Raw genomic sequence first — 15811 nt, 5'->3', positions numbered from 1 at the left:
CAGTCCAATAGAAAACCAACACATGGTGCCAAAAGACAAACTCAGCACTGCTACATCTTTATCAAAATGTGCACGGATTGTATAAAAACCAAATGCAGAATGAGAATAGTAGTGAAATAATTTCTAATAAATTAGATTGTAACTTTTTGCTGTTATTCCTGCGCACTAGTTGTGTTAAGACAAAGGGTTTATTCCCGAAACGCGTCCACCTTTACCTGCAATTGTTGTCTGTGGCTGAATCCCGCTTGCGTGCGGTTTTATGAGGATCCGAATAAAGCAGAATTTTACATCGTTACCACTGGCTTCCTACTTTCTTTTGATAATTTACAAATCTGTTTAACTTTCTGGAGCCAGTGGATATATGCATATATATATATATATATATATATATATATATATATATATATATATAAAGTTTTTTCCTGGATAACCCCTTTAAGATGCTCAAGTAAAAAGTAAGACATATAATCTATGCACTTAAAATGTTGCCCAAAACAGAATTTTAGGTGCATAGGTTACATGTCTTATTTATTTATTTTTAGCAAGGTAAGATGCAGCAGAGCCGAGTTTGTCATTCTGGACCCTCAGCTTGCTTCAGGGCTAAAGATAAACCAGCCGAATTATCCTAATAGGGTATCGCTCAGGCCACGTCATTCATCGTCTTATTATGGCGGACAAAAGAAGAGGCTAATTACTTATTCAGCTCTGCTACATCTGTATAAAGTCCATCATGTACTGCCTTATTGTGTTACACACATCCCTCCCGTTTTTTATTTATTTTTTTATTTTTATTTTAAGTCCCCTCTAATGGATATGGGCAGTAACAAAGCCTTATTTAAAAGGAATGCCTATGGTGAATGATTTATGCGTGATCATTGTATCCTGAAAGGCATAAAACGGCCTCTGCCAGAATCATTAGCTCCTCCGAGCTTCCAGCGGAAGATTCCCCCCCATAAAGTGTTTTTTTAATTCATTAATTTATTTATTTATTTCATTTTTTTTCATTTTTCCCTTACTAAATGATCTCAGCTATAAAACGTACCAATAAAAATAAATTAGGAGGCCCATTAGTGATCACGAGCTGTAATGCTTCATTTCACCTGCGGAGGCACTGTGGGGAAACGGAGCATTCGGCTCCATGCAGATCGTAGCTGATCGATTGTGATTTCTGCATCAAAATCACCTGCGATCAGCTGAACGGAAAGAGAACCCGATAAAATAAAAATTGTGATGTATTGCATGTTCTTCCATACATTTTAAAGGGTGTAGGCGACTAAATGAGTGGCACCGGACAACTATCCCCAATTATATGTTATAAAAGTGGATTGTCTAGTTTGTATGACTCCTATAGGCTGGTATTGTCCAACCAGGGTGCCTCCAGCTGTTGCAAAACTACAACTCCCAGCATGCCCGGACAGCCTTCGGCTGTCCAGGCATGCTGGGAGTAGTAGTTTTGCAACGGCTGGAGGCTCCCTGGTTAGGAAACAGTGACTTTAGAGACTAGTTTATGGAATTATCCAGGATTATTCTGCAAGTTCTGCGAGTTCTGCAACCTGGTCACATGACCCACAGGTCCTGCGACGCTAAAACAGCGAGTAATAGCATATACATTTGTTTATATAGATAATATTTACAAATATTAAGTGACTAAGGGGTGACTAGGGGTTAAATGAGGAAAGCGAACCCCGACAGTCCTAGGACTCTAAATTTAGGGACTAACTACTAAGGCACAGTATGGAATACGGTGCCGGGACACCGCAGAAAACTCTACAGTAAATTATTTCTTCCAAAAATAGCGCCATACCTGCCTTTAGGTTGTAGGCGGTATTGCAACCCAACACCATACTTTTCAATAAGTGACACCGTTTCAGGAAGAGAGCAGCATCTTTGTTTTATAACCCTGGATTACCCCTTTAGGACTAGGAAAAGATTTATCCAAAAACACTCCGGTCCCCAGGTTGCGTCTGGCATTGCAGCTCAGAGCGATTCCATTGCATGGGAATAAGCTGCAGTACCACCTGCAGCCCATAGAGTGGCGCTGTTTTTGCAAGAAAGCAGCAATGTTTTCCTATTCCATAAAACACCTTTAGAGCCATCCAGTCCATTGTTCCATAGCTGCCAAATAGCTTTAAAGTGGTTCTCCGGGGAAAAACATTATTATTATTATTATTATTATTATTATTATTATTATTATTATTTATTATTTTATCATCTGGTGCCAGAAAGTTAAGCAGATTTGTAAATTACTTCTATTTAAAAATCTTAATCCTTCCAGTACTTATCAGCTGCTGTATGCTCCACAGGAATTTATTTTCTGTCTGACCACAATGCTCTCTGCTGCCACCTCTGTCTGTGTCAGGAACTGTCCAGAGCAGGAGAGGTTTACTATGGGGATTTGCTCCTGCTCTGGACAGTTCCTGACATGGACAGAAGTGTCAGCAGAGAGCACTGTGGACAGAAAGAAAATAAATTCAAAAAGAAAAGAACTTCCTATGGAGCATACAGCAGCTGATAAGTATTGGAAGAATTAATATTTTTAAATAGAAGTAATTTACAAATCTGTTTAACTTTCTGGCACCAGTTGATAAAAAAAAAAAATAATAATAATAATAATTCCACCGGAGTACTCCTTTTCAATTCCCCGTTCTTTCCACTAAGGGTCAGTAAAGAGTTCACGGCCGATGCGCGGCACGGCATGCGAGAATGGGCGGTAGGAAAAAGCCATAACAGATTTTTAACTGTACGCAAAAGGACATTTTAGCTTTGTCAAAGGAAAAAACAAGCAGTTTTACATAAAATTAAGGCTTAAGTGAACATATGGCATAGATTCCCTTTGCCTTTCCAAAAAACATTATGCTGATTATACCTTCAATTGTCCAATCTGGCATCAGCGACTCAGCCCGACTAAGCTGTTCCGCCATTCTGTAAATACATTTTAGGGTTGCATTAAGCAGATTTGATGCATTATAATGAAAACTTTCCGATAATACTATAAAATGTAATAAACCGTAATGCTTAATTTCATTAGGGGTTTAATTTCAGTGGATTTGGTGATGCAGAGATTACCTTCTTTTCTTTCTTTTTTTTTCCCCCCGTTTTGTCATTGTTGACGGTGTCACTCGCAGAAAAATAGATTACAAGATGCAGTCGGAGTCTTTTTGGAGTTGAGATTATTATGTACAGTGTGTTACAATAGCCTTAAAGGGGTATTCCAGGAAAAAACTTTTATATATATATATATATATATATATATATATATATATATATATATATATATATATATATATATCAACTGGCTCCAGAAAGTTAAACAGATTTGTAAATTACTTCTATTAAAAAATCCTATCTTAATCTTAATCTTAATCCTTTCAATAATTATCAGCTGCTGAAGTTGAGTTGTTGTTTTCTGTCTGGCTACAGTGCTCTCTGCTAACATCTCTGCTTGTCTCGGGAACTGCACAGAGTAGAAGGGGTTTGCTATGGGGATTTGCTTCTAAACTGGACAGTTCCCGAGACAGGTGTCATCAGAGAGCACTTAGACAGAAAAGAACAACTCAACTTCAGAAGTTCATAAATACTGAAAGGATTAAGATTTTTTTAATAGAAGTCATTTACAAATCTGTTTAACTTTCTGGAGCCAGTTGATATATAAAAAAAAGTTTTTTCCTGGATAACCCCTTTAAAGGGGTAGTCCAGTGGTGAAAAACGTATCCCGACCGCTGGGGCCCCCTGCGATCTCTCTGTACGGGGGCCAGGCTCTCCGGCCAGATAGCGGGTGTCGACCTCCGCACGAAGCAGCGGCCGACACGCCCCCTCAATACATCTCAATGGCAGAGCCGGAGATTGCCGAAGGCAGCGCTTCGGCTCTGCCATAGAGTTGTATTGAGGGGGCGTGTCGGCTGCCGCCTCATGCGGAGGTCGACACGCCCCCTTCCTGCGGGCTGTCGAGGCTCCGTACAGGAGATTGCAGGGGGCCCCAGCGGTCGGACCCCCCCGCGATCTGCAACTTATCCCCTATCCTTAGGATAGGGGATAAGTTGCTCACCACTGGAATACTCCTTTAAGGGGAACTCCATTGGAAAAAAAAAATTCTAATCAACTGGCACCAGAAAGTTAAACAGGTTTGCAAATTACTCCTTCTATTAAAAAATCCTAACCCTTCCAGTACTTATCAGCTGCCGTATGCTCCAGAGGAAGTTGTATAGTTCTTTCCAGTCTGACCACAGTGCTCTCTGCTGACACCTCTGACCATGTCAGGAACTGTTTAGAGCAGGAGAGGTTTGCTATGGGGCGTTGCTCTTATTCAGGACAGTTCCTGACATGGACAGAGTTGTCAGCAGAGAGCACTGTGGTCAGACAGAAAAGAACAACTCAACTTCCTCTGAGCATACAGCAGCTGATAAGTACTGGAAGGATTAATATTTTTTAATAGGAGCAATTTACAAATCTGTTTAACTTTCTGGAGCCAGTTGATATGAAACTTTCTGGAGCCAGTTGTTTTCCACCGGAGTACCCCTATAAAGGAGATAACTGCGCCAATTTTACTAAGCCCCACTTGTTGAAGATCAACCAAGCACAACTAAAGCCGGGCAGACCTTTGTGTTATTTGTTTTTTAAGGAAAAATAACACCTAAACAAATTATTAAAAATGAACAGTTTTGACAAATATATGATGGACTTTTTGAAAAAAACTAATTACACAACATTGCCCAAAAGAGGCATATTTTGCATTGTGTATTTATGGCTCGATCAACCTCTAACCCATGGCTCTCCTGTAAACTCTGTTCAATGAACAATGCACAGCTGAAGCCTGGTATACCTCATAAAAAAATAATAAATAAATATATTTTTTAAACATATATTTCGAAATGAATGACTCATTACCTACTTACTTCCATTTTTTTTATCGTAAACAATTTAAATAAAAATAATAATTGAACATTTTTGGAAATATTTAGTATATATATATATATATATATATATATATATATATATATGAAAAGTATATTACCTTATAAAGTGTATATATAAGAATGAATTTTTAACCTTATAAAGTAAGTTTTTTAGAAGAAAAAAAAAACATTACACAACATTGTTCAAAAATCTAGAGCAATATTTTGCTTTGTATATTTATACATTTCCATGGTAACAGACAACAACCAAACCCTGCGTAGTCGGATCCTGCACTCTTGCAATCCCATAAATGTGTCCTGTATTTTGTCCCCAATTTAGCCAGAAGTAGAGGACAGATAGAAGGGAATGTGACTGCAGGATCAGACTACACAGTTTGTTGTCTGTTACCATGGAAATGCATCGTCCGCATAGGAATTGCATACACAGAGCAATAAGAAATTTCTAATGAAGACCTATTGCAAAGTTGCTTAGTTATTTATTCATTGAGAGAATTATAAAAATGTCTGCAAATGGGGAAATAGCCTACAAACAAGCCTAGAAACAGTGGCTAAACAATCAAATTAATACCCATGTTGTATTAATTAGTTGTTTCTTACTTATCTAATTTTTTTAAAATACATTTTACTTATTTATTAAAAAATGATCCAGTATACTGCTATAAATACTCAACACAATACATTTATGTAAACAATTTGCTATGAATCATGACAGTAAAAATGTAGGATGTTGTAAAAATTAAAGGGGTACTGCCGTGCTGACAACTTATCCCCTATCTAAAGGATCGGGGATAAGTTGCCTGTCCGCGCGATGCCGCCGCTGGGGACCCCCACGATCTCGCACGCAGCACCCCGCTCTCATCAGGCCCCGGAGCGAACATCCGCTCTGCGTCTGATGACGGGGCCAGTGATTGTGACGTCACAGCTCCGCCCCGCATGACATCACGCTCCGCCCCCTCAATGCAAGTCTATGGCAGGGGCGAGACAGCTGTCTCGCCCTCTGCCATAGACTTATATTGAGGGGGCGGAGCATGACGACACACGGGGTGGAGCCGTGAGTCACAATACTCCAGCCCCGTGATCGGCAGTCATCAGACCTGGAGCGATGTCCGCTCCGGGGCCTGATGAGAGCGGGGGTGCTGCGTTCGAGATCGTAGGGGTCCCCAGCGGCGGGACCCCGCGCGATCAGGCAACTTATCCCCGATCCTTTAGATAGGGGATAAGTTGTCAGCACGGTAGTACCCCTTTTAATAAAATTAAAATATGCACATTTTTTTATTTATTTTTTTTATAAACAAAGAAAAATCAGTTTTGTTTTCCTTTTTTCTTGTTCCCACCTGAATCTATCATACTCTTTATGAAACTGTAAGCTCAACTTAACACTAAATGTTCTGAATCATTGTGAGCTGCTTAATTATATCATTTCTTTTGTCCGGAAAATGAAGATTTATTACAGGATCCGGCATCATTTCTTATCTGACTGCAGGTTTTTTTTAGGTTTTTTTTGGTCTTTATTCAATTCTGAATAAGACTGAATTTATTTTTTATTGTGAGAATGTAAGATTTTAAGGGAGATCAGGATAAATACAGCTATAGATTTGCCTTATATATGGGTAGGATGCGCAGCAGCACATCATTTACATATATATATATATATATATATATATATATATATATATATATATATATATATATATGGTTATCAAGGAAAAGAACAATAGAGTTTTGTTTTGTTTTCCCCTTTTTTTTTTTTTTTTTTTAAACAGCGCCACCCCTGTCTTCAGGTCGTGTGTAGTATTACAATTCGGCTCCATTCACCTCAATGGAACTGAGCTGCAATACCACACATAACCTGAGGACAGGTGTGGCACTATTTTTGAAGATATTAACTCCTGGATGAGCCTGGGTTAGAGGCCTTCTATAGCAGTGGTCTCCAACCTGTGGACCTCCAGATGTTGCAAAACTACGACTCCCAGCATGCCCGGACAGCCAACGGCTGTCCGGGCATGCTGGGAGTGGTAGTTTTGCAACATCTGGAGGTCCACCGGTTGAGGATCACCATCCTATAGAATAGGGAAAATAATTTATATTATGGAAGATGTCAGAAAATCGATAATTTCCGCAGTAAGTGATTACGTCTCTATTAGCTCTTTATCTATTACAGGTTATGTTGTTGTTTTTTTAATTTTTTAATTTTTAATTTTTTCTCAGCTAGGTAGATTTATTTTACATAATTTTTTTTTATTAATTAATTTTTTTATTATTTTTTTATTCATTTTTATTTTATTTATTTTTTATTTTTTTTTGCATTGTATTGTATTGCCGAGAACATAAAACCGGATGATTTCCTAATAACTCAGATGCTCGAAAAAATAAAAAATATCATCCTAGATGTATAGCAGCGAGCGGTATTATTTGGAACATCTAATAAACTGTGGCTTTCACCGTGATATTTTTAAACATTGCCTTTCAGGAAGCGCGCTCCTCTCGAACGTTTTTTATTTATTTATGTTTTTTATGATGTATGGGAGATTCTCGGCGCGCTGATACACAGATGATTGCTGTATTTTTGGTAACAGAGAGATCCTGCTATTGATCGGGCCCCGCTGTGGTCTATTTCTTACAGATAACAAGATTGTCTCACATTTGCTGGTGGCTGAGCCAGAGAAGATCTATGCCATGCCTGACCCGACCATTCCCGACAGTGACATCAAGGCCCTCACTACCTTGTGTGACCTGGCTGACCGAGAGCTGGTCGTCATTATAGGATGGGCCAAACATATTCCAGGTATGACCATATCTACGTAAATGTACAATGGTAAAAAAACTAAATGTAAGCGATAACCTTCATTTATGGTAAAAAAATGTTTAATTTTCAATGAAATGTTTGATTTGTGGCCTTCTTGAGACAACGCTTCTATTGGTCCATGAGATAGTCGGACATGGTGCTCAACCGCCAAATCCATAATCGCACATATAACAAAAAGGAGGAAGAGGGAGACAAACAGGGGGCGCAACCTGTGCCGTTATTCCGATAGGAATCAGTAGTATGGTGCATACAGGATTGTGCTCACCTATACGCAGGGTACAACACCTAGTAGAGCGTATCACCCAATTGCAGGGTAAGAAGCCGGGAGCTGCCCAAGGTGATCCCGTGTCGGAGGCGAATTCTGACCAGTGGAGGATAACTGAAGATGTCCCATATGAACAGGAAAGAAGATCCTCGTTGCGGCACTCACTCGGTGAAACTGGCGGTAGTCGGGGGAGGTATGTATAGTCTCAGTAGGCAGTAACCGATGCGGACAAACAAAATAAAGAAACAAAGTATTTTATTAGATAACGGACTACGCGTTACGAGGACTTGATGAAGAGGGGGTCTTGCCCCTCGCAACGCATAGTCCGTTATCTAATGAAATACTTTGTTTCTTTATTTTGTTTGTTCGCATCGATAACTGCCTACTGAGGCTATACATACCTCCCCCGGCTACCGCCAGCTACCACCGAGTGAGCGCCGAAACGAGGATCTTCTTTCCTGTTCATACGGGACATCTTCAGAAATCCCTAATCGGAGAGATGAAGTTCAAGCAAGGCTCAAGTCCTGTAGGCAGGGACGTGTACACATAGACTCAAAAGGGGGCTTGAGCCCCTGTCCTTTTAATGCACCTGCCCTATGATGCCCTCAATGATTAGGACCTCCGTGGAGTAGTAGAGTCTCATTCAGCTGACATGACTGCAGGAGGTCTCTTATCTCAGAAATTGTGTTGTATTAACATATGTTAGGTTTTTACAAACTTTTTTCATTATAATGAGAAGTGCCCTTTTCAAAATGTCTGTGCACGGCCCTGACTGTAGGAAAGCATGGGAATGGAGTTCCAGCACTTTTTCCGCAGCAGGAACACCATTCCCATTAGCAGGAGTCCTGCAGGACCTGCCCTTGAATCTTGGGTGAGTTCCCACAATTTTTTCCCCAGGACTTGACCCCTGAGTTCAAGAGATTACGTCAGAGAGTTGACGTTCTATAGAAGCCATGTACCAAGGTGGTAGTGAGAAGGTTACGGCACTCATCAAGTTGGATGCAATAACTGATGCGTGGTCATAGTAGTGGTACAGACAGAACGCGTTTCAGCACAGTAGGCCTGTTATTGCATCCATTCACTGGTGGCTGAGCCAGAGAAGATCTATGCAATGCCTGGCCCATCCATTCTTGATCATCAAGGCCTTCACTATCTTGTGTGACCGGGCTAACTGAGAGCTGGTTGTAATTATAGGATGGGCCTCTGGTCCTGCAGAAACGTATGGGAACTGAGTTCCTGCACTTTTTCCACTGCAGGAACACTGTCCCCATTAGCAGGAGTCCTGCAGGACCAGCTCTTAAGTGGAAATCTTAGATGAGTTCTCACACTTGACTTGACCCCTGCTATGGGTCAATGAGGTGGTTGGACATGGTGTTCCACTGCCAACTCATTAACCCATGAGATGAAGTTCAAGAGATGATCTCCTTCCCTTCAGAGAGTGAACGTTCTATAGAAGTCATCTACCAGGTGGTAATAAGAAGATTCCGGCACTCACCAATTTGGATGTGGTAACTGAAGTGTTCATTCACATCCGGTCATAGTAATGGTATAGACAGACTGTCTGTGCCTAAATGTGTTCTGTCTGTACCACTACTATAGTCAGATGTTTGTACCACTACTATAGTCAGATGTTTGTACCACTACTATAGTCAGATGTCTGTACCACTATTATGGTCTGATGTCTGTACCACTATTATGGTCTGATGTCTGTACCACTACTATGGTCAGATGTCTGTACCACTACTATGGTCCGATGTCTGTACCACTATTATGGTCAGATGTCTGTACCACTACTATGGTCCGATGTCTGTACCACTACTATGGTCAGATGTCTGTACCACTACTATGGTCAGATGTCTGTACCACTACTATGGTCAGATGTCTGTACCACTACTATGGTCAGATGTCTGTACCACTACTATGGTCAGATGTCTGTACCACTACTATGGTCAGATGTCTGTACCACTACTATGGTCAGATGTCTGTACCACTACTATGGTCAGATGTCTGTACCACTATTATGGTCAGATGTCTGTACCACTACTATAGTCAGATGTCTGTACCACTATTATGGTCAGATGTCTTTATCACTACTATGGTCAGATGTCTGTACCACTACTATGGTCAGATGTCTGTACCACTACTATGGTCAGATGTCTGTACCACTACTATGGTCAGATGTCTGTATCACTATTATGGTCAGATGTCTGTACCACTACTATAGTCAGATGTTTGTACCACTACTATGGTCCGATGTCTGTATCACTATTATGGTCAGATGTCTGTACCACTACTATGGTCCGATGTCTGTACCACTACTATGGTCCGATGTCTGTACCACTACTATGGTCCGATGTCTGTACCACTACTATGGTCCGATGTCTGTACCACTACTATGGTCCGATGTCTGTATCACTACTATGGTCAGATGTCTGTACCACTACTATAGTCAGATGTCTGTACCACTACTATGGTCAGATGTCTGTACCACTATTATGGTCAGATGTCTGTACCACTATTATGGTCAGATGTCTGTACCACTACTATGGTCCGATGTCTGTACCACTACTATGGTCAGATGTCTGTACCACTACTATGGTCCGATGTCTGTACCACTACTATGGTCAGATGTCTGTACCACTACTATGGTCAGATGTCTGTACCACTACTATGGTCAGATGTCTGTACCACTATTATGGTCAGATGTCTGTACCACTATTATGGTCAGATGTCTGTACCACTACTATGGTCAGATGTCTGTACCACTACTATGGTCCGATGTCTGTACCACTATTATGGTCAGATGTCTGTACCACTACTATGGTCCGATGTCTGTATCACTACTATGGTCAGATGTCTGTACCACTACTATGGTCAGATGTCTGTACCACTATTATGGTCAGATGTCTGTACGACTATTATGGTCAGATGTCTGTACCACTACTATGGTCAGATGTCTGTACCACTATTATGGTCAGATGTCTGTACCACTATTATGGTCAGATGTCTGTACCACTACTATGGTCAGATGTCTGTACCACTATTATGGTCAGATGTCTGTACCACTATTATGGTCAAATGTCTGTACCACTACTATGGTCAGATGTCTGTACCACTATTATGGTCAGATGTCTGTACCACTACTATGGTCCAATGTCTGTACCACTACTATGGTCAGATGTCTGTACCACTATTATGGTCAAATGTCTGTACCACTATTATGGTCAGATGTCTGTACCACTACTATGGTCCGATGTCTGTACCACTACTATGGTCCGATGTCTGTACCACTATTATGGTCAGATGTCTGTACCACTACTATGGTCAGATGTCTGTACCACTACTATGGTCAGATGTCTGTACCACTATTATGGTCAGATGTCTGTACCACTATTATGGTCAGATGTCTGTACCACTATTATGGTCAGATGTCTGTACCACTATTATGGTCAGATGTCTGTACCACTACTATGGTCAGATGTCTGTACCACTACTATGGTCAGATGTTTGTACCACTACTATGGTCAGATGTCTGTACCACTACTATGGTCAGATGTGAATAAATACCTATTGCTGGTGGCTGAGCCATAGAAGATCTATGGGAGGCCTGACCCAACCATACCCAAAAGTGCTATCCATAGGTAGGTGCCTGAAAAGCCTTCAAACACCAGTAGGGATAAACAGATGTTTTTTCCCTCTTCATCAATTTTGACACCATTTCTATTTTGTATTGGTCCTCAGTGAAGAGATCCAGTATGTGTATGGAGTCTTACAGGCAATGCTTCATGAGAAAAAAGTATGCAAATCATCTCTTCTATAGGAAGGAACACACCATCTCTATTGCCACCCATAGCTAGGTGACTTGACTCAGAAAAGAGCCTTGAAACATGACTGGGGATAAACAGCTGATGGTCGCATCATCATTATTACAGAGCACAGTACTGGTTGGCAAAATTAGATGCCTTGGACACTGCTGGAGAAAAAGGAAGAAGACCGTCTCTCTCTAGTGCCACCTATAGAGCTATCTTGTCAGTTAAATGGGCACTGTCATATAAATATATATATATATATATATATATATATATATATATATATATAAAAGTCCAAAGTGGATACAGCACCAAACAGCTGAGGACTCAAGCTTGTAGATGGAGTGAGACATTATTTGCTATCCATGTGCAACGTTTCGGCAACAAACTGCCCTTTTCAAGCTTGAGTCCTCACCTGTTTGGTGCTGTATTCACTTTGGACTTTTGTATGCTTTTCCGAGCTTCCATTCTCGGATGATTACTTGCACACGCTGAGTGGATCAGTGCTGTCTCTCCTCTTCACTATATATATATATATATATATATATTTATATATAAAACTTTGATATGTCACGAGAACGAGTCGGGAGAAGTGTGCGCTGGGCACATTCTCTACCGCCTCTGTCATGTGACCTTGTTTGGGCCTACATTGTAAGTCGAAGAGGCCGTCCTGGGCCCCCTAGGCCTGTATCAGTGTTTCCCAACCTTTGTGCCTCCAGCTGTTCTAAAACTACAGCTCCCGGTATGCCAAAGGCTCAACAGCTGGAGGCACACACTGGTTGGGAAACACTGGCCTAGATGCATCATAAAAAATGACATAACAGAATAATACCAAAACTTTCTAACTAGACTAATAAACAAAATGTTCTCATTCTGGTGGAGTTGTTCTTCTCTCTACCACCCACGCCAATTACCGATAAACATTCTCACAAATACGTTCTGCCATCTTTACCGTATATTACGGTATATTTCCGGTTTGCTATTTCATTTCCCAAAGTACCGAGTATTGAGTATTTATTGAGTGGCCATGGAGGTATAGCGATGCGACAATTGTAGAAAGCATGTTCCTGCCCACAACTCCCAATAAAGCTTTTATTTCCTTCACTCCCTTGTGATTGCTTTAGAGGAGTGAAACCGCCGAGGTGACAGATTTGCAGTATATGGGAAAATCCTGAAGTTTTCGAGCCGCTTGTGAAATATTATTGTACAATAAAAAAAGAGCAAAAGTTGTTTAATGGAAAATTGGAGCCAGCAGCTGCCCGTTCGGGAGATTACGGCTACAATCACATACGTATAACCCTGGCGGGGCAGTTTAACTCCTTTCAAATAAATGTTGCAGAGATTTTTAGGGTTTGACACGTGAGTTATGTGGCCAAATAAAATGGAAAGGCATTTGAAAAGGATGTCTAGTTTGTAAAACATAGTCCTCTAAAAAGTCCAAGCAGATGAGGGCTACAGATGAGGGTCCCTCATTTTGGGGGATCAGGAATGTCCATGCATTACAGACAACCCATTGATCTCAGTTAGGCACTCTGTAATGTTTTTGGGTTTTTTTTCTCCCCGGTGGAGGCGCTGCAGGCAAACTGAACACCTGATTCTGAACTCTAAAAAAGATTACAACTAACTCTTGGGATATTATCAGTTTGACATCCCCAACAGGAGGGTCCGTCTTAAAAGAGAAATTGTCCAAAGTTGAAAACCCTCTTGAATCATCGGAGGCCTTGAGCTAACTTAGTTTTGCATTTTGTCTACAAAGCTGTGGAATATATTAGTGGTTTGTGAAGAGTTGAGAATGTGTTCTTTATATCATATTCTCAGTCAAACTGGAGATAAGATCCAGTAGTGTGCTTTGTACTTATAATATCCCCAGTCATGTTTCAAGGCTCTTCAGGTATCTACCTATAGGTAGCATTAGAGAGATAGTTTGCAAGTTTTTTTTTCTCATAAAACCTTGTCTGTAAGACTCTATACACCAGCTGGGTCTCTTCACTGAGAACCAATATCCCATAAAACTGTGTCAAAGTTGATGATGGACAAAAAACACCAGCTGTTTATCCCTAGTCAGGTTTCAAGGCTCTTTAGACATCTACCTGTAAGTGACACTAGAGAGATAGTTTGCATGTTTTTTTCCCTATGAAGCATTGCCTGTAAGACTCCATACACCGGCTGGATCTCTTTACTGAGAAGCAATACTCGATAAAACTGTGACAAAAGTATCACAGCAAGTACTGTTCTCTGTACTGGTGATGGGCAAAAAAAAAAAAAAACATCAGCTGTTTATCCCTAGTCATGTTTCAAGGCTCTTTTATGAGTACCAATGGGTGGCACTTAAGAGACGTTTTCTCCCTCCCATAGTAGAGATGATTTGGTGTGACTAGAGAGTCATGATTCAAGGCTTTTCCAACATCTACCTATAGGTGGCACCGGAGAGATTGTTTGCATGTCCCCCCCCTATGAAGCATTGTCTGTAAGGCCTCATTCAAACTGCTGTTAGCTCTGTTAGGTGAAGCTCCGTTGGCAGTTCTGTCAAGTTTAGCGGAGAAAAAATGATGCATGCACAATTTTTTCGCCGCTTAATTTCTGTAAAATTACTGGGTCACCGATGGACCCCATGCAAGTGAATGGGGGCCTTCAGGACCTGGCAGTAGCCATTTGCATCCAACCAGTTTCAGGGTCCAATCAGCTCAAAATCAAAATCAAAAAGAGCCAATCGGCCCCTAACGGGTTGAATGCAAACGGCAGTATGAGCCCAGTCTAAGACTCCATACACCAGCTGGATCTACTCAATAAGACCTGGTACCTTATACAATTAAGTAAGATTAGAATCTGGAATATATAGTATAAGATGTCCATCAGTGGAGTTGACCTTTAAGTAAATATTCAATTACCCTTCCCCTCAATCACTGTTCGGGTTCCTCGTTAAAACAAAGTAATCTCTCCCTAAATACAATTCAGGTGTTTCGCACTTGGAACAGTTTGAGCAATGAGTTTCTGCTGCATTTAACTTCTGTCTGCCTCCCTAAACTAGTTTGTCTTCATGCGTTGGATGCTACAGTAATTTTCTTTAATCAAATTGATGGAAGTCCCTTTCCCAGCCCCAACTGAAACCAATTTATTGGTCATGATACGCCAGCTATGTTGCTAACAGTCGTAACGAACTGTCAGGCAATATCGCAGTGGAGCTAATTTGAAGTCATTAGGTGTTCAGCGTTCGGGCAACAATTTGTTACAGCGGTTAGGAGCTCAGCTGACATCTCCGAATGGCTTTGTTCAGAGGTAGCACTAGATGAAGCCAAGCAAATTGTAAACTAATTTAAACATCAGTCTGTATTATACCTCACAGGTTTACTTTGTCTTACACTGTTTTCCTAATAAAGAACCCAAATTAAGTCGGAGCCGGTTAAATAGGTGAGCTCCAGCTTCATCTCACTACCTGCAACCGGCAAATGTAAATGGAACAATCATGCAGAAAGTCACACACGGAGCCAGAGCCCAGAACTTGCATTCACTTTGATTAGTACGTGCAGCCCTGATAGAACAAGACACAAACACGCCGGCATTATTGCGGAGAGGCTTGAAATCAGCTTTCCTGGCCTGTGCGCACAGAAAGCCATTAGATTGCTTTGGGTACTCACATTGGTTTTGTTTAAAGGCGGGCGCAGCGGCTGGAGCACGTAACGTTAGGAGCCAGACGTAGATCTTTTCAGACACAGTGTCCAACTCGATAAATATTTATCTGCCCGGATCTCCTGCTGTTTAAATTGCAACCCCTCTTACAGTATTTAGCCAGATTTGCTCATCCGAAATCAATGCAGGTGGAGGCGGCACAAACTTCACCGCGCAACACGATGGGGGGAAGTTGTTCATCAGAAGAAAATGTGTCTGTAATGGCGAGGTCGGCATGGTCACATGGAACCAACAACAAGAATATTGATATACAGTTGATATGGTTGTAGGTTGGAGATAGGTTTTATTGACTGCATACCTTTTTTTTTTAACTGTTAAAGGGGTATTCCAG

General features: G+C 41.0%; 1 protein-coding gene across 10 annotated transcripts in view; it reads left to right on the top strand.

Annotated features, from left to right (window-relative positions):
* Positions 1-15811, top strand: part of ESRRG (estrogen related receptor gamma) — an 892172-nt gene that overhangs the window by 824423 nt on the left and 51938 nt on the right. For all 10 annotated transcript variants that reach the window (XM_056568348.1, XM_056568345.1, XM_056568340.1 and 7 more), the window contains one exon: positions 7537-7698. In XM_056568348.1, the coding sequence (XP_056424323.1) occupies positions 7537-7698 (162 nt within the window). The remainder of the gene's footprint in view (positions 1-7536; positions 7699-15811) is intronic.

This window comes from Hyla sarda, chromosome 3 (genome assembly GCF_029499605.1).
Source record: "Hyla sarda isolate aHylSar1 chromosome 3, aHylSar1.hap1, whole genome shotgun sequence".
NCBI classification, from domain to species: domain Eukaryota; kingdom Metazoa; phylum Chordata; class Amphibia; order Anura; family Hylidae; genus Hyla; species Hyla sarda.
Note: the sequence above shows the minus strand (reverse complement) of the source record. Positions and strands in the feature narration are given on the sequence as shown.